This window comes from Oncorhynchus mykiss, chromosome 16 (assembly GCF_013265735.2).
Source record: "Oncorhynchus mykiss isolate Arlee chromosome 16, USDA_OmykA_1.1, whole genome shotgun sequence".
Taxonomy (NCBI): Eukaryota; Metazoa; Chordata; class Actinopteri; order Salmoniformes; family Salmonidae; genus Oncorhynchus; species Oncorhynchus mykiss.
The window spans coordinates 12,797,594-12,817,799 of NC_048580.1; the positions used below are offsets into that span (position 1 = coordinate 12,797,594).

The 20,206-nt window shown below is 44.5% G+C and overlaps 1 protein-coding gene across 5 annotated transcripts in view; it reads left to right on the forward strand.

The window, feature by feature from the left end:
• Positions 1–20,206, forward strand: part of LOC110492834 (protocadherin-15-like) — a 303,676-nt gene that overhangs the window by 86,661 nt on the left and 196,809 nt on the right. For 3 of the 5 annotated variants that reach the window (XM_036946202.1, XM_036946206.1, XM_036946203.1), the window contains exons 3-4: positions 8,003–8,017; positions 8,516–8,581. In XM_036946202.1, coding sequence (XP_036802097.1) covers positions 8,003–8,017; positions 8,516–8,581 — 81 coding nt within the window. The remainder of the gene's footprint in view (positions 1–8,002; positions 8,018–8,515; positions 8,582–20,206) is intronic. The other 2 variants (XM_036946204.1, XM_036946205.1) reach the window with 1 other exon arrangement.

Below are 20,206 nucleotides of genomic sequence, written 5' to 3' on the forward strand. Positions count from 1 at the left end.
TCCCCTTATTTTTGAGCTTTGTGAGTTTAAAGAAAACACATTTCAATTTCTGTATTTTGGTTTGTTTTGAGTTCCAACCAGATTAACCTACAACCCACTTTGATGGTGGAGATGAGAGTATTGACAGAACCTACAACCCACTTTGATGGTGGAGATGAGAGTATTGACAGAACCTACAACCCACTTTGATGGTGGAGATGAGAGTATTGACAGAACCTACAACACACTTTGATGGTGGAGATGAGAGTATTGACAGAACCTACAACCCACTTTGATGGTGGAGATGAGAGTATTGACAGAACCTACAACCCACTTTGATGGTGGAGATGAGAGTATTGACAGAACCTACAACCCACTTTGATGGTGGAGATGAGAGTATTGACAGAACCTACAACCCACTTTGATGGTGGAGATGAGAGTATTGACAGAACCTACAACACACTTTAATGGTGGAGATGAGAGTATTGACAGAACCTACAACACACTTTAATGGTGGAGATGAGCGTATTGACAGAACCTACAACACACTTTGATGGTGGAGATGAGAGTATTGACAGAACCTACAACACACTTTGATGGTGGAGATGAGCGTATTGACAGAACCTACAACCCACTTTAATGGTGGAGATGAGAGTATTGACAGAACCTACAACCCACTTTGATGGTGGAGATGAGAGTATTGACAGAACCTACAACCCACTTTGATGGTGGAGATGAGCGTATTGACAGAACCTACAACACACTTTGATGGTGGAGATGAGAGTATTGACAGAACCTACAACACACTTTGATGGTGGAGATGAGAGTATTGACAGAACCTACAACACACTTTAATGGTGGAGATGAGAGTATTGACAGAACCTACAACACACTTTGATGGTGGAGATGAGAGTATTGACAGAACCTACAACACACTTTAATGGTGGAGATGAGAGTATTGACAGAACCTACAACACACTTTAATGGTGGAGATGAGAGTATTGACAGAACCTACAACACACTTTGATGATGGAGATGAGAGTATTGACAGAACTTACAGCACTCATTTCATTAGGGGGCAGGCATTGCCAGCCTCAGTTTGGCTCAGACCTGCGTGTTTCTCTCATCCATACACCACACTGACTGTGAGCCAGCCAACCACTAACCCTTCAGTGTCCTTCCACAGGGTCTGTGACAGGGAGATAGAGAGAGAGACTGAATCTATCCCTCTACCCCCCAGTCTCCTTATTCAACTATGTGGTCCTTAACCTTGACTCACACCCACTCAGCCCTATTTCCTTGACCCTGAGTACACACCCACTCAGCCCTATTTCCTTAACCCTGAGTACACACCCACTCAGGCCTATTTCCTTAACCCTGACTACACACACACTCAGCCCTATTTCCTTAACCCTGATTCACACCCACTCAGGCCTATTTCCTTAACCCTGATTCACACCCACTCAGCCCTATTTCCTTAACCCTGAGTACACACCCACTCAGCCCTATTTCCTTAACCCTGACTACACACCCACTCAGCCCTATTTCCTTAACCCTGAGTACACATCCACTCAGCCCTATTTCCTTGACTACACACCCACTCAGGCCCATTTCCTTAACCCTGATTCACACCCACTCAGCCCTATTTCCTTAACCCTGAGTACACACCCACTCAGCCCTATTTCCTTAACCCTGACTACACACCCACTCAGCCCTATTTCCTTAACCCTGAGTACACATCCACTCAGCCCTATTTCCTTGAGTACACACCCACTCAGCCCTATTTCCTTAACCCTGACTACACACCCACTCAGCCCTATTTCCTTAACCCTGACTCACACCCACTCAGGCCTATTTCCTTAACCCTGACTCACACCCACTCAGGCCTATTTCCTTAACCCTGACTCACACCCACTCAGGCCTATTTCCTTAAACCTGACTACACACCCACTCAGGCCAATTTCCTTAACCCTGACTCACACCCACTCAGGCCTATTTCCTTAAACCTGACTACACACCCACTCAGGCCAATTTCCTTAACCCTGACTCACACCCACTCAGGCCTATTTCCTTAACAATGACTCACACCCACTCAGGCCTATTTCCTTAACAATGACTCACACCCACTCAGGCCTATTTCCTTAACAATGACTCACACCCACTCAGCCCTATTTCCTTAACAATGACTCACACCCACTCAGGCCTATTTCCAGTGATCCAAGATGCAAATAAAGCAGTAGGATACATGCTGCGAAGTGAATCCCACGCCATCTCATATCTGATGAAAGAGTAGCCGTGATGTTTGGCCTGGGTGGCCAATTGACTTTGCAGCCACTTGTTTTGACTGAGACTCATCACATTTCTCCCAGTATACACACACAGCAGATATGTCTATTCAGTCAACAGTAAAGCCTCAATAGCTTTCAGCTGCTTATTCTGTCCTCCTTTTTCTATCCCCTTTTTCTATCCCTTTTTCTTTCCCCCACTCATGCAGTTAACCGAGGCACCATTTTAGAATACAATAGAATAGGATTCGGAGTCCCTAAGTTTAAATCAGCAGGTATTCAAAGCCATTCCCTGTAGGCTCATCCATCCGCCTCAGGAGGAGACGGGATCTTTGACCTTGTAAGAGATTGATGTGTCTGGTGAAAACCACCTCAGCCCTTCCCGGGCATTCAAGGATCAGGTCAGTGCAGCTGCAGCATAGCTCTGTCCAAAATAGCCGCAAACTCCATTCTCAAGACTCCCATAGTGGCAATCATATTATAGTATACACAAGCCATCGCTGGGGTAATAAGTAAATAGAATATTTTGAGATATATTTTGGGTGGTCAATTTGGGTGTAATAGTATGCTGACATCATTCATGTTCCTCAAATGATCTCCTATATTTGAATGACTCGTTGGGTTAAGATGTGTACGAAGTAGAAGGTTGACTGTGATCTTAATTTGGGTGTTGTAAAGATGTCATGAATCATGTGTTTTGGAGTCTGACTCCTGACATTTCTTCAAGAGATTTTTTTGGGCCTATATCTATCTGCCTCATTAGAGATGACCAGAAAGGGGAATGTGTGTGTGTGTGTGTGTGTGTGTGTGTGTGTGTGTGTGTGTGTGTGTGTGTGTGTGTGTGTGTGTGTGTGTGTGTGTGTGTGTGTGTGTGTGTGTGTGTGTGTGTGTGTGTGTGTGTGTGTGTGTGTGTGTGTGTGTGTGTGTGTGTGTGTGTGTGTGTGTGTGTGTGTGTGTAAGACAGATAATGAATACCCATTGCCTTAGAGTTCTCAGGCACTGGCACCTGTTGTGCTCACTGTGTCTTTGACTTCATAAGGGGGTTTGAGAAAACCCTGTTTTTATCACCATCCAGTTTAATTCAAAGTATAACTTAAACATTAGTGAAAGATGGACTATAGTGGATTCTAGTAGGTGTGATCTGTTCTTAGAAAATCCAACCTGATAGTGTACTATGCTATCATACTACAAAGCAGTTATTCTTTAGAAAAGTTCCCTCTGAAAAAATCGAGTTATTCGAAATCTGTTAGTGATTCAACGGGTGTTTCTAATATACGGACATCACAACCTATATGTTAGAATTCTTTATTGATTCCACATTCACTTTGTTCGAATCCAATTCACCTCACATACCCAAAATCACAACGCATTAGTAACCCACTCCCCTTTACATTGTATTTCTCTTGAATGTGCGAAGGAGACATATTGTGATTTAGAATGGCCTCTCGTCTTGGGAGTAACGCTAGCCTCGCTGGCCTGGAGTTTGTTCCGTTAGCTGCCTTATTGCGCGCTATTGATTTCTGCGATGATGACCCTCGATGGCGTTGGTCCAATCTCCTAGCAGCATCTCTCACACAGGTTATCACAGTTAGAGCAGTGCGTACATGCAGGGATTGTCTCTTGACATCAAACGTCCATGATCATTGTCACACGCCGCCGCTCCACTTTGGAATCAGCCAATGCCCTGGTGTCATATTAGGACAAGGGGGAGGCGGCATAGAAATAGAATAACAGAGCATTGAGTTAAATGGGGGATATCCATTCTAGTAGTTATATTTCTATGGGAGGAACGTTGCCCCAGCAGGGTCAAAGAAGCTATTTAACCAATCAAAGGGTCAGATGTTAGCCGATGATCTCATCACCCTCATTATTCTGAAATGTAATACTAATCCTAAATGGCCCGCACACCAACCTCAAGTGAAAGCTGGTGCTGCTTCAAATAATGCAGAATCCATCAAATCGAAGACAGGTATATAACCCACTGTTAGACTTAGGTACACTTATCAGTTAATTGGAGATTGCCTTTCGGCTAGAGCAGGTTTCGTGGGCGGTTCCTTTGCCTTTGACAGTGTTGGCATCCAGACAAACTAGTAGATTTGATGTGGGATGATTAGATAGTCAGATAATGTGCTAACTGAATGTCTGCTTATTGAGGCAAATGGATGTTTGTTCCTTTCTACTTGTACATGTTAATTATGAAAATATATAGCAACAGGATCCCACAAACACAACGTTGGATAGTGTACAAGGGAAGGAGTACGATGTTGCTAGAGCTATACATAGTAAATATACATGCTTTTGAGGAAACTGATATTTTGGCAGTGGTGGGAAAAAGTAGCCAATTGTCATACTTGAGTAAAAGTAAAGATGGCTGAACAGAAAATGACTCAAATAAAAGTGAATGTCACCCAGTGAAATACTACTTGAGTAAAAGTCTAAAAATATTTGGTTTTAAACATACTTAAGTATCGAAAATAAAAGTAATTGCTAAAATGTGCTTAAGTATCAAAAGTAAAAGTATAAATAATTTCAAGTTCCTTATATTAAGCAAACCAGACAAACCATTTACTTGTTTTTTAATTGTATTTATGGATAGCCAGGGGCACTCTCTAACACTCAGACATCATTTACAAGTGAAGCAGGTGTGTTTAATGAGTCCATCAGATTAGAGGCAGTAGGGATGACCAGGTATGTTCTCTTGATACCTGCGAGAATTTGACAATTTTCCTGTCCTGCTAAGCATTCAAAATGTAACGAGTACTTTTGGGTTTCAGGAAAAATGTATGGATTAAAAAGTACACAATTTTCTTTAGGAATGTAGTGAAGTAAAAGTAAAAGTTGTCAAAAATATAAATAGTAAACTAAAGTACAGATACCAAAAGAAAAATACTTAAGTAGGACTTTTCACCACTGTATATAAGTTACATTTTCTTTCAAACAGCCAAAATTGGATGCTGTGTCTGTAGGATCTTGTTTATTATTGAACAGTTCCAAACCATTCATCAAAACATTATTTGTGCTTTTTTTGGAATCGGGAAGGTAGATCACAGGCAGCAGGCCGTTTGATGTCAACAAACTCATTCAGTTGTCCTGGGTACTAATATTCCATCAATATTTCAGCAGAACAGTATCTGTTTGTTCACCCGTAGAGTCATTGCAGTGGCTGTGCAAATACTGTAGCTAGCGTTGATACAAGGGCTACAGTCGCCGGGGCGTTGTTGGGTTACAGCCTTTCTGATGTCATGTGACTCATAACCCTAGTCAGCTATTGGGTAATTAGTCATTTATGATGGCCCGCCATATAGAGGGCATAAGGACTCTGAATTTATCTCTCATCTGTTGCTGCCCCATGCTTGTCCATACATCCATTCTCCAGACACAACAAACCAATGTAATCAAGGCTCAATGTTCCAGAGTAAACTCAAGACCCAGACACATTTAGTGCTGTTTATATGGGAGCTGGAGCGTTTTGATATCTTGTCAGGTAGCAGTGGTTTCCGAGCATTTACATACTGACTGCACTGTGCACTCAGGTCTGCAAACGGCTATTGTGTTAGGAAGAGAAATCTTTTTTTTTTTTTTTTGAATAAGAAATAATCTAGCAAGTGCACCATCCCTTGAAAAGCCATTTTCTCCATGACCACTTATCTTTCTTTCAGGGGGAACTCAGCAGCGTGTCGACGCGGTGTTATTCATATCGAGCTGTCTGTCTTCTCATAACTACCCATTAATATTTCGTAAAGGTGTGTGTCGGAAGCAGGGAGGTTGGGAGCGATGGGAAACTGACACCCCTCCCCGTGAACAAATGCAGTCCCTTGAAGCAGCAGATCTCTCCCAGCCTGCCACCCAGGAACAGTGTTCATCAAATCACTCACTCGTGCACTCTACTCAGATGCCTCGCCACCACCACAGCCTCGCCCCACTGCTTTGCGCTAGACTGTTCTTCTACCATAGTGGGTTGTGGGTAATGATCGGCGCAGACTGATCTGCGAAGGGTGGACATTTTAAGGAAGTGAAATATGACTTTTTGAGGTAATAACTGTAAACCAGCAGAGCTTCCTGTTGTAGGAAGTGGAATTTGAAGCAACGTTAAGGGTAGGAAGTAGCAGGAGGCAGCAGGATCCAGCGCAAAATACTGGCCAGGTGAATGAATAAATCCAATATTTACACCACCTACAAAGCTATTTACAAGATGAACAGATTCTCAAAATACAGGTTTGAATCTAAATCGAAAACGTAAGCCTCAATCAAGCCTGCACTGCCAAACCAACTATAGCAGCTTTGCGTATAACAGACTATGGACAGCCTCCCCACACAGCTAACATACCAAACCAACTATAGCAGATTGGGGTATAACAGGCTATGGACAGCCTCCCCACACAGCTCACATACCAGAGCTAGAACACAACTCCAGCTCACATACCAGAGCTAGAACACAACCCCAGCTCACAAGTGCCTTTATACCTATGGCCCCTCCCTATGGACCAAACCATTAACCATGGATCTCTTTACCCAAATATGGCATATTAAATCATGTAACAGACATCTTCATTTTTCCCACATTTGCATATTCGTCTAAATAAACATCTTAGCCATTCCTGGCTTATCCTCAAAGCGGGAATACTTTCCATTAATGAATACACATTTCCTAACAATAGTTCTGCAGGCCAACTGTCAGCAAAACGCATTACTTATGGAGCTGCGCATTGAGCTCCGAGATCCGCAAACTTCAAACACGGGATACATTACAATATGGAAATAAACAAACGTCTTTCTCTTCAGTGTAGCAAGTTTTCATGTGCACCTGAACATCGCATCCATTTGGAGGAATGCAAAATTGCATTTACTGCAATTTACTGCATTTAAATATGAAACCGAAATGCGTCACAATGAAACTTGACCAAACATTTCCTTGACACATAATTAGCCTTGCGCAGAGTAAATACTCATGACACTGGTAATATATATAAATATATATATATATATACACATTTAGGAGTAAGGAATTACTAGATTTATGGGGAAACATAAACGAGCTAAATAATTTATAAGGATAATTAAATAATGCATGTTCGTGACGAGAGCTACCGAGTCAGCTTGTCACACTCCTACTCTGAAACTTTGATATGCCCATAGATTATATTATTGTTCAACAATATATTGAAAGATTTGCCAAATAATTGTTTTTATATTTTCAATATTCATGTTGAAAATTGTAATTGAAATCAAAATGCTACTGATATTACAGAGCAAGAGGTTTTGCTTTGTAGCATCTACAGATGAAACATTTCTGGAGTCTGAAAGGAGGCTTGGGCAAGGCCAAAATGCCAGTTGGGCAACTGACTAGGTATCCCCTTTCCCGTCTCAAAATGCCACAGATGTTCCAACTTCATTTATTATTTTTGAATTACACTTTAAGTTACAAATGTCAAATACATGTCAATAATCCTTCCTCCAAAAAGGACCCTTCTATGGATTATATTTCATGAAAATCACCAAAATCACGGTCCTGTTTTGTTCTAGTTTCACTAGGAATCACCCTATAATGTGAACTTTCGCACCTCTGTTTCAAAGTTTCAGAACTTTTCTTTTGATATGTTCTCTTCCCTCATTTTTTCCCTATTTTCTTTTGTTCTCTTTCAAGTGTCTTAAAGATAACTGACTTCCTGCTTGTCCTTTTTCTTTTCCTCTGTCATTCTGTTCTGCTCTCTGGCTGATGTTACTATATTTGACTCCAGACTGGCAGTATGATGGTAAGGCCATAGATCTTTCTCCAGTTACAGCCTCATTCTGCTCATAAAGAAGCCTCATACAGCCTCATCTTTCATCCCCACTCTACACTTTGCCCCCATTCTCCTTCTACCCCCCCCCCCCTCATGGCAGTACATCTATGCATTTTAGATTTATACATTCTAGATCTATACATTCTAGATCTATATATCTTAGATCGATACATCTTAGATCGATACATCTTAGATCGATACATCTTGGATCGATACATCTTAGATCGATACATCCTAGATCGATACATCCTAGATCTACTGTATAGATCTTAGATCTATACATCTTAGATCTATACACCCTAGATCTATACATCCTAGATGATCCATCTTGGATCTACACATCCTTGATCTATTCCGTGTGTTCTGTCCAGTGTTGCTTCTAGACATAGTATAGCTGTGAACTCTATTGGTGTGTAACAGGAGATTACAGATTCATGTTTTTTCTTCTCGTGTGTCTTTGAATTCCAGAATGCAAACTCTCCAGAACTGGTCCACCCGCCACCATTGTTGCCATAGATGAAGAGAGCCCCAATGGTATGTATTCTCTCCATGCAGCACTGTTGGAATAATGGACCATGCTGAGAAAATCACAAACTCTGGTTGAGTCAAATGGAGTGAAAAGCACTCCAAGCACAGGCTTCAAGCTTGCAGTTCCAGACACACAGCATTTGTATTTTCCAATGTAATAAAACAAAAAGACTAAAGGATGGTTCACTAAATATTTGTTCAGGAGGAGGATTCTGCTGACCACTTAAACTCCACATTCTCTCTGTCCTAATTGTTTTCCTCGGTTGAGGGCTGAGCCATTACCAGTTTATGGGTGCATTTAAACGGGCCCACCAGGGAGGGAGGCAGCCATACATAGCGTATTTAACGCTAATGAGTGGAGCTGCTAATGCTGTTGGTTGTTGGGGCCATATTTGTCTCCCTCCCTTGACCTTCCCCGGTGGCTCCGCGCGGGGCCGGCCCTGCCAGCCACATTACAAATGGTGTTCAGCGTGCTGCACAGCCAGGGACCCTCGCTGTAGTAGATCTCTCTGTTCCCCCCCCCCTCCCATCTTTCCCTTCTTTCTCCACTCTGAGTCACTATTGGGTGTGGCGGCTGGGCCGGGCCGGGCTTCGTTGCGTTCTGAGCTGTAATTGCGTTTGAACATTAGTGATGCATTTGACAGGTGTTAGCAGAGGTCAGTGGCTGGCTGTTGTTTCCCTATTGACTGCCCAATGAGCATCAGAGGTTTTCCACACTGCTGCTCCTTGGCAATGGATGTCAGCAGGCAGAACCCTGCACCTTCTCACTAGGGCTGTCTACTGCTCCTCGAGGTGGTGCCTGAACCAGGGTCAGAGTTGAGATGTTGGATGGAGGGCAGGTATTTGTTTGAAAGTCTAATTGGGTTGGAGTATTTTCTCCAAACTGACTAACTCTTCTGCAGTTATTTGGATTCTTGTCTCTGTCACATCTCTCTGTAGTTAATTTGACTTGCAGAATGAAGCTGACCAAAGCTAATATAGTGCTAATTTCTATTTGTAGAGCATGTATTTCTTACAATTTTCGTGTCCAGTATGAAGGAAGTTATAGGTAGTTTTGCGAGCCAACGCTAAGCTAGCAGGCTAATGGTATCCTCTAATTCATAAGACTCTGGGGCCTCGTTGCCAAAATCCCAAAGTATCCCTTTAATCCAGTATCAAGGAATTGCATAATTATTTTAGGGAGAGAGGTTGTGTGCAGAAGTCAGAATGTGTTTGCATTGAGAGTAAAGCAAATGAGAGAAAAGCCCTTAGTTTGACTCTCTCTTTGCCAAGCTCAGTGATGCCTTCAGGATTTAAGGTAATCAGTTCCTCATGTAACAGTAATTTACCTGTGATTTTCACCCCATACAGCGTGAGAGCGACTTTAATTCCTCATTTAATGGATGAAACATGCCTCAGCATCATGTGAAATGACTTTTTATGTAGTTTAAGCCGTGCACTATACTTATCCGAACAAATTGCAGTCGTGAATATATTTTATATCGGCACCACAAAAATGATATTTCTCATACAGTGACTGTGCACGGATCCACAGTCAATTTATTTATTCAATATAATGGATTTCATGGGTCCCCATTTTCATTTTAAAGAGTTAGCTTTCTTCTGCAGACATAAAAAACTTGTCTGAGCTTTGGAAAAACAGTTGAGAAATGACGGACCAAAGACCAAGAACCGTGTAGGACACAGATTAACATACTGTAGCGACTTAATCATTCTCCTCAAACATGTTCCAAAATTGAATTAAATCCAAATTTTCCAGCTAGAAACGGAGAGGGAGTGTTGTCAAATCAGTGTTTTGTGAGATGATTATGGAGAATAGACCTCTCTGCAGACACCATAAAGATATCGCCCCCCAAAATGAAATAAAATCAGGTCAGCTGTAAATTGTGTACCCATTTGCTGAAAAAAATTGACTTGTCTCAGCAAATTGATGAGTTTTTTTCAGGTGTACTTTACCTCATTCCCTTCCAACAGCTAGAAATAAAAAACGAATAAATGTATAGCCCTGGCGACTTTCTATTATAAAGGGGCAGTTTTATGTGTGATTGCCAAGGAGCAGAAACCTAAAGTAAGTGTCATTTGAAGATAGAACTTTGAAAATTGCTCTGCAATTCTCTGCACCTTCATATGGGCTAAAACAGTAGACTCTGTGACATGGGGATCATTGCTAGATTACCTTCTCATTTGAGTTTTGCACTCGTACGGTATTTTGCTGTGGCGAGTGTCAGGTGTGGATGATGGAATCTGAGGTGTGGGGCTAGTGTGGGTGATGCAGGGGCAGTGGAGGGTCACTCTGGACTGGCCCAGAGAATAGCTGTCAGATTGCTGGGAGGTAGTGAGGTATCCTCTCTCACTCACTCACACATGGACACACACACACACAGACACACAGACACTAGGACACACAGACAAAGCTCTGAGCCAGGAGAGAGAAGGTCAGCTGATCAGCAACAGCTGAGACAATTTCAAGGTCCCTTTGAGTGTCCACGATAACACAGGAGACAAAGGTGCTGAGAAGGGGGCGGGGCAGGCAACGAGAGGGATAGGAATCATTTGTGACATCATGAGGAAGGATATTGATCGAATAGGACCGTACTGAGTGTGAAAGGAAGCTTCTGAGAGGGACTGAGTCAGAGAGAGGTTGTGTGCAGGAGTCAGAATGTGTTTGCATTGAGAGTAAAGCAAATGAGAGAAAAGGCCTTAGTTTGACTCTCTTCCGTCCAAGCTCAATGATGACTTTTTCATTTACATTTTTTATTTCACCTTTATTTAACCTGGTAGGCCAGTTGAGAGTAAGTTCTCATATGCAACTGCGCGACCTGGCCAAGATAAAGCAAAGCAGTGCGACAAAAACAACAACACAGAGTTACACATGGAATAAACAAATGTACAGTCAATAACAATAGAAACATCTGTATACAGTGTTTGCAAATGAAGGCAATAAATAGGCCAATAGTGGCGAAGTAATTACAATTTAGCAATTTACACTGGAGTGATATATGTGTAGATGAGGATGTACAAGTAGAAATACAGGTGTGCAAAAGAGCAGAAAAACAAAAACAAATATGGGGATGAGGTAGGTAGTTGGTTGGATGGGCTATTTACAGATGGACTGTGTACAGCTGCAGCGATCGGTATGCCGCTCTGACAGCTGATACTTAAAGTTAGTGAGGGAGATATAAGTCTCCAACTTCAGTGATTTTTGCAATTCGTTCCAGTCATTGTCAGCAGAGAACTGGAAGGAAAGGCAGCCAATGGAGCTGTTGGCTTTGGGGATGACCAGTGAAATATACCTGCTGGAGCGTGTGCTACGGGTGGGTGATGCTATGGTGAACAGTGAGCTGAGATAAGGCGGAGCTTTACCTAGCAAAGACTATAGATGACCTGGAGCCAGTGGGTTTGGCGACAAATATGTAGCGAAGACCAGCCAACGAGAGCATACAGGTCGCAGTGGTGGGTAGTGTATGTAGTGTATGGGGCTTTGGTGACAAAACGGATGGCACTGTGATAGACTGCATCCAATGTGCTGAGTAGAGTGTTGGAGGCTATTTTGTAGGTGACATGGTCGAGGATCGGTAGGATGGTCAGCTTTACGAGGATATGTTTGGCAGCATGAGTGAAGGAGGTTTCGTTGCGAAATAGGAAGCCGATTCTTGATTTAACTTTGGATTGGAGATGCTTAATGTGAGTCTGGAAGGAGAGTTTACAGTCTAACCAGACACCTAGGTATTTGTAGTCAACATATTCTGGACAGTCAGAACTGTCCAGGATTTAAGGTAATCAGTTCCTCATGTAACAGTAATTTACCTGTGATTTTCACCCCATACAGCGTGAGAGCGACTTTAATTCCTCATTTAATGGATAAAACATGCCTCAGCATCATGTGAAATGACTTTTTATGTAGTTTAAGCCGTGCACTATACTTATCCGAACAAATTGCAGTCGTGAATATATTTTATGTCGGCACCACAAAAATGATGATATTTCTCATACAGTGACTGTGCACGGATCCACAGTCAATTTATTTATTCAATATAATGGATTTCATGGGTCCTCATTTTAATTTTAAAGAGTTTGCTTTCATCTGCAGATGTAAAAAAAACTTGTCTAAGCTTTGGAAAAACATTTGAGAAAAGACCAAGAACCGTGTAGGACACAGATTAACATACTGTAGCTATTTATCATTCTCCTCAAATATGTTCCAAAATTGAATTGAATCCACATTTTCCAGCTAGAAACAGAGAGGGAGTGTTGTCAAATCAGTGTTTTGTGGGATGATTATGGAGAATAGACCTCTCTGCAGACACCATAAAGATATCACCCCCCAAAATGAAAGCAAACCAGGTCAGCTGTAAATTTTGTATCCATTTCCTTAAAACGTTGACTTGTCTCAATTCATGAGTTTTTTCAATTCAAATCAAATTTTATTGATAAACTGTCACCGTATCTGTGTGTTCGTCTATGTTGTTCTTGGAGGCTACCTGGGAACATATCCCAGTCTGCGTGATCAAAGAAATCTTGAAGTGTGGATTATGATTGGTCAGACCAGCGTTGAATAGCCTTAGCGTGGGTACTTCCTGTTTGAATTTCTGCCTATAGGAGGGAAGGAGAAAAATGAAGTCGTCATCAGATTTGCCGAAGGGTGGGCCTTGTAGGCATCCCGGAAGTTGGAGTAGCAGTGGTCGAGTATTTTAGCTTAGCAATGTGTTGATTGAATGTGTTGATTCGGTAAGGTTTTTCTCAAATTTGCTTTGTAAAATACGCAGCTACAATAAATGCAGCCTCGGGATATGTGGTTTCCAGTTTGCATAAAGTCCAGTGAAGTTCTTTGAGGGTTGTAGTGGTATCGGCTTGAGGGAGAATATACACGGCTCTGACTATAACCTAAGAGATTTCTCTTGGGAGGTAATTCGGTCTGCATTTGATTGTGATGTATTCTAGTTTGGGTGAATATCACAGTATGAGTAGTTAATCATTAAACACCCCCGCCCTTCTTCTTCCCGAAGATATATTTATTCCTGTCTGCGCAATGAACTGAGAACCCAACTGGCTGTCCTGACTCAGACAGTATATCCCAAGAGAGCCATGTTTCCGTGAAACAAAGTATGTGACAATCCCTGATGTCTCTCTGGAAGGAAATCCTCTCCCTGAGCACGTCAACTTTATAATCCAGTGACTGAACATTAGCGATTTAATATAATTGGAAGCACTGGATGGTGTGCTTGCCTCCTGATTCATTCCTAGTACCTATTTTCTGCCAGAAAAGGAACAGCCTCTGAAATCAGTTCAATTGCCCTGGGGGGTACGAACAAAGGATCTGATTGGGGAAAGTTGTATTCCTGTCACGGCCGTCGAAAGAATTGGACCAAAGTGCAGCGTGGTGAGCGTACATTTTCCTTTTATTTAAAATGTCGCCAACAAAACAACAAACGAAGAAACAATCGTGAACCTTCCAGGGCTATAGTGCCACTAACAAAGATAACTACCCACACTGAAAGGAGGAAAAACGGGCTATCTAAGTATGATTCCCAATCAGAGACAATGATAGACAGCTGTCCCTGATTGAGAACCTTACCTGGCCAAAACATAAAAATAAAGAAACATAAAAAACAGAACATAGAATGCCCACCCCACATCACACCCTGACCTAACCAAATAGATAAATAAAACATCTCTCTAAGGTCAGGGTGTGACGGTACACGCCGCCCAAAGGTGCGGACTCCGGCCGCAAAACCTGAACCTATAGTGGAGGGTCTGGGTGGGCATGTATCTGTGTTGTGGCTCTGGTGCGGGACATAGGCCCCGCTCCACCTCTGGCTCACCCACTTTGGTGGTGCCTCTGGTGCGGGGACCCTCATCGCCGACCCCGGACTGGAGACCCTCTCTGCGGGCCCCAGACTGGGGACCTTCGTTGCGGGCCCCGGACTGGGGACCCTCGTTGCGGGCCCCGGACTGGGGACCCTCGTTGCGGGCCCCGGACTGGGGACCTCGTTGCGGGCCCGGATTGGGGACCCTCGCTGCGGGCCACGGAATGGGAACCCTCGTTGCGGGCCCCGGACTGGGACCCCTCGTTGCGGGCCCCGGACTGGGGATCATTGCTGGAGGCTCTGGACTGGGGATTGTTGCTGGAGGCTCCGGACTGGTGATCGTTGCTGGAGGCTCCAGACTGGGGATCGTTGCTGGGGGCTCCGGACTGGGGATCGTTGCTGGAGGCTCCGGACTGGGGATCGTTGCTGGGGGCTCCGGGCTGGGGATCGTTGCTGGGGGCTCCGGACTGGGGATCGTTGCTGGGGGCTCCGGACTGGGGATCGTCGCTGGAGGCTCCGGACTGGGGATCGTCGCTGGAGGCTCCGGACTGGGGATCGTCGCTGGAGGCTCCGGACTGGGGATCGTCGCTGGAGGCTCCGGACTGGGGATCGTCACTGGAGGCTTCGGACTGGGGATCGTCACTGGAGGCTCCGGACTGGGGATCGTCGCTGGAGGCTCCGGACTGGGAACCGTCGCTGGGGGATCCGGACTGGGGACCGTCGCTGGGGGATCCGGACTGGGGATCGTCGCTGGAGGCTCCGGACTGGGGATCGTCGCTGGAGGCTCCGGACTGGGGATCGTCGCTGGAGGCTCCGGACTGGGGATCGTCGCTGGAGGCTCCGGACTGGGGATCGTCGCTGGAGGCTCCGGACAGGGGATCGTCGCTGGAGGCTCCGGACAGGGGATCGTCGCTGGAGGCTCCGGACTGGGGATCGTCGCTGGAGGCTCCGGTCTGGGGACCGTCGCTGGAGGCTCCGGACTGGAGACCGCGCTGGAGGCTTCGTGCCATGGATCATCACTGGAGGCTTCGTGCCATGGATCATCACTGGAGGCTTCATGCCATGGATCATCACTGGAGGCTTTGTGCCATGGATCATCACAGGAGGCTTTGTGCCATGGATCATCACTGGAGGCTTCTTGCCATGGATCATCAATGGAGGCTTCGTGCCATGGATCATCACAGGAGGCTTCGTGCCATGGATCATCACTGGAGGCTTCTTGCCATGGATCATCACTGGAGGCTTCTTGCCATGGATCATCACAGGAGGCTTCTTGCCATGGATCATCAATGGAGGCTTCGTGCCATGGATCATCACTGGAGGCTTCTTGCCATGGATCATCACTGAAGGCTTCGTGCCATGGATCATCACAGGAGGCTTTGTGCCATGGATCATCACAGGAGGCTTTGTGCCATGGATCATCACTGGAGTGAGGAGACGTATGGGCAGCCTGGTGCGTGGAGCTGCCTCCCCAGGCTGGGGAGACATACAGGAGGCTTGGTTCTTGGCGCAGGCACAGGACTTACCAGGCTGGGGAGACATACTGACTGGAGGCTTGGTTCTTTGCGGAGGCACCGGATACACAGGGCCGTGGAGGCGCACTGGAGGTCTCAAGCGCAGAGCCTGCACAACCCGTCCTGGCTGGATGGTTATCTTCGCTTTGCAAATGCGGGGCGCTGGCACAGGACGCACTGGGCTGTGCAGACGCACCGGAGACACAGTAGTGCGCAGAGCCGGCGCAGGATATCCTGGGCCGAAGAGACGCATTGGAGACCAGCCGCTCTGAGCTGGCACCATCCGCCCTGGCTGGATGCTCACCCTAGCCCGGCAGATGCGGGGAGCTGGGATGTAGTGCACCGGGCTGTGAAGGCACACTGGAGTACCACGCTTCTCCCCACGGTAAGCACGAGGAGTTGGCTCAGGTCTCCAACCTGACTCAGCCAAACTCCTCGTGTGCCCCACCAAAACATTTTTTGGGGGGCTGCCTCTCGTGCCTGCTCCGTTACCGTGACTCCTGACTCCTACTTCAGCCTGTTTCCATGGCAGGGTCTTGTCCCCTGCCGTAACCTCCTCCCATGTCCAAGATGTCCTCCATTATCTCTTCTCCCGGGCCAAGGATCCCTGCTCCTCCTGGCCACGCTGCTTGGTCCTTTGGTGGTGGGTAGTTCTGTCACGGCCGTCGTTCAAGGAAGACCAAGGTGCAGTGTGGATGAGCGTACATTTTCCTTTTATTTAGTAAAATGTCACCAACAAAACAAGAAATAACAAAAACGACCGTGAAGCTTACAATGGCTATAGTGCCCCAAACAAAGACAACTTCGCACAAACACAAAAGGAAAAAGAATGCCAAAGTATGATTCCCAATCAGAGACACCGACAGACAGCTGTCCCTGATTGAGAACCATACCCGGCCAAAACAAAGAAATACAAAAAAATAGAACATAGAATGCCCACCCAAATCACACCCTGACCAACCCAAAATAGAGACATAAAAAGCTCTCTAAGGTCAGGGCGTGACAATTCCTGGTCGTAATGCTGGTGAGTTACCGCTGCTCTGATATCCAGAAGTTCTTCCCGGCTGTATTTAATAACACAAACAAATTATTGGGCTAATAATGTAAGAAATAACACATAAAAAAAACGAAATACTGCAAAGTTTCCTAAGAGCTAGAAGCACAGCAGCCATATCCGTCTGCGCCGTTTTCATGGATCATTGCTAGATTACCTTCTCATTTGAGTTTTGCTATCCTATGGTCTTTTACTGTTTAGGCACAGTGGCGAGTGTCAGGTGTGGATGATGGAATCTGATGTGTGGGGCTAGTGTGGATGATGGAATCTGAGGTGTGGGGCTGATGTGGAGGATGCAGGGGCAGTGGAGGGTCACTCTGGACTGGCCAAGAGATTAGGAGTCAGATTGCCGGGAGGTAGTGAGGTATCCTCACACACAAACACACACCACACCACACTACACTACACTACAACCACACACACACACACACACACACACACACACACACACACACACACACACACACACACACACACACACACACACAGAGAGACAGACAGACAAAGCTCTGAGCCGGGAGATCGGAGGTCAGCTGATCAACAACACCCCTGGACAATTTCAAGGTCCCTTTGAGTGTCCACAATTACGCAGGAGACAAAGGTGTCAAGGAGGGGGCGGGGCAGGCAACGAGAGGGATAGGAATCCTTTGTGACATCACGAGGAAGGATATTGATTGAATAGGACCGTACTGAGAGTTAAAGGAAGCTTCTAAGAGGGACTGAGTCAGGGAGAGGTTGTGTGCAGGAGTCAAAATGTGTTTGCATTGAGAGTAAAGCAAATGAGAGAAAAAGTGTATTGGTTAGGATCCCGTTATTCTCCTCCGGCGCCATCAAACTCTTTTTATGTAGTTTAAGCCGTGCACTATACTTATCCGAACCAATTGCTGTCGTGAATATATTTTATATCGGCACCACAAAAATGATGATATTTCTCATACAGTGACTGTGCACGGATCCACAGTCAATTTATTTATTCAATATAATGGATTTCATGGGTCCCCATTTTATTTTGAAAGAGTTTGCTTTCTAAAGCAGGCATAAAAAACTTGTCTGAGCTTTGGAAAAACATTTGAGAAATGACGGACCAAAGACCAAGAACCGTGCAGGACACAGATTAACATACTGTAGCGACTTAATCATTCTCCTCAAACATGTTCCAAAATTGAATTCAAATGTCATTTTCCAGCTAGAAACAGAGAGGGAGTGTTGTCAAATCGGTGTTTTGTGAGATGATTATGGAGAATAAACCTCCCTGCAGACAACATAAAGGTGTGTACTGAGTGTGAAGGGGAGCTTCTGAGAGGGATGGAGTCAGATGGGGCAGAGGATAGGTAGCATGCTAACACATCTCTGTGCTTTTTGATATATATATATTTTTTATAAACTTGTATTTGTACAGCGTGTTTAACCATTGAGGCAAGGATCTTATTTGCAAGGCAGGCCTGTGAACGTGAACATACAATAAATAATATCAATACTATAAATACAACTAAATGTATCAAAGCAAATCTCTCACATAATTGCCTCCCTTAAACTCGATCTAAGCTTTCCAATGGAGACCAGCGGGTCTAATTTCAAGGTAGCCTGAAGGCTATTCCATGAGCTGGGGGCATAAAACTCTAAGCATTTTCCCCCAGGTCAATGGAGACCCGCGGGACCTCCAGAAGCAGCCAGTCCAGAGAGCTGGTGTGAAAATGTCTCGATCTCCAGTTAGTATGTGAGCTGAAGTAGCGGGGGAGTCTCTGAAGAACTGCTTTATATGCAATAAGTAGCCAATACTGGGCTCTTCTGGTAGTCTGAGACTCCCAGCCAACAGAACTACACAAAATGCAGTGATGTGTACAAAATGTGGCCCCAGTGATAAAACACAGTGCTGAGCGATAGACTGAAACTAAAGGTTTTATTGCAGAGGCTGCTGCATGCATGTAGATTTTATCACCATAATTAACTACTGGGAAAAGCGTGGCTTGACCAATCTTCCTTCTACTTTCCAAAGTGAGGCAGGATTTATTTCTATAAAAGAAACCTTTTTTAAAAAAAAATGTATTAACCCTCCACCCCTTTGCAGGACACATAAACATATCGTTTTTGTTTTTACAGCTTTTCTGCTACATATGCATACATTTTGCATATACATTTGAAATAAATTGTACTTTTATATATAGCAATCAAATAATAATAACACATTACAGAACATAAACTCTTTTAATCACATCCCTCAGCCACTCTCAGCCCATCCCATCTATTCATAGAATATGTCCCATGGAATCGGTACATCGGAAATCTCTTCCCATGTATTTTACACTCTTAATTCTCTACGTTTTTTGTCAGTTTTTCAACGTGTGTTTTAAGAGAGCTTACTCTCAATCCGAATAGCCAATCACTTATAATGGGGAACTTGCTCCATTTGGGCTCCATTCAATGTGCAAATATGCAGGTCCTCAGGGTCAAAATAACGAGACCGAGAGAACAACAGAAATGTGGTTTTATTAGCATTTAGCACTAGTTGAAGATCAGTAAGCAATTTGTTTTAATTGAGTCAAAATCATGCCGAGGGTCATGAATGGCCTACTGTACTGAGGGGGCACTTAGGAGTACAGGTGTGTGCACACACTTCTCCAACATTGTTGTACGTTGGAAAGGTGAAACTCATCACTTAAGGAGTTTCCAATACTCCTCTTTGTATTTTCAGCTTGAAGGAGGACAACATAGTGGAATCATCCTTGGTGTCAGTGGGTATGCACAGACCAACTTCTTGTTCACCCCCCACCTCCATGCAATAGGACCTGAGCAACAATGGGTCAACCAAGTTCATATCCAGAAGTGTAGTGGAGCGCATATTTGGTATATGGAAAAGTCGTTTCCAGTGTCTCAGAAACACATTAGGCTTTCAAACAAGAAAATGCTGCATTGTCATAATTGCAACAGCAGTGCTTCACAAAAACCTCAAGCAGCGTGGCTGCCCAGATCCTGGCATTGAAGATGAGGAAGACCCAGATGTTCCCATGGTTGAAGCAGACAGTGACAGAAATGGACAAACCTGCAGAGATGTTTTTACTATGCTCCACTTCTCACCAAAAAAAAAGATAGCTTCAGTGATTGAAGAAAACAATAGCCATGGATTGGTAACGAAAAGGTGGTGCTTGTTTGTGAAGAACATTGGTACTGTTACTGCTTCATGTTTGTCTCCTCCTCCTCCAACTCAACATGAATGATTTGCAGCTTCAAATCATGATCTTCTTTTATGTACATTGGT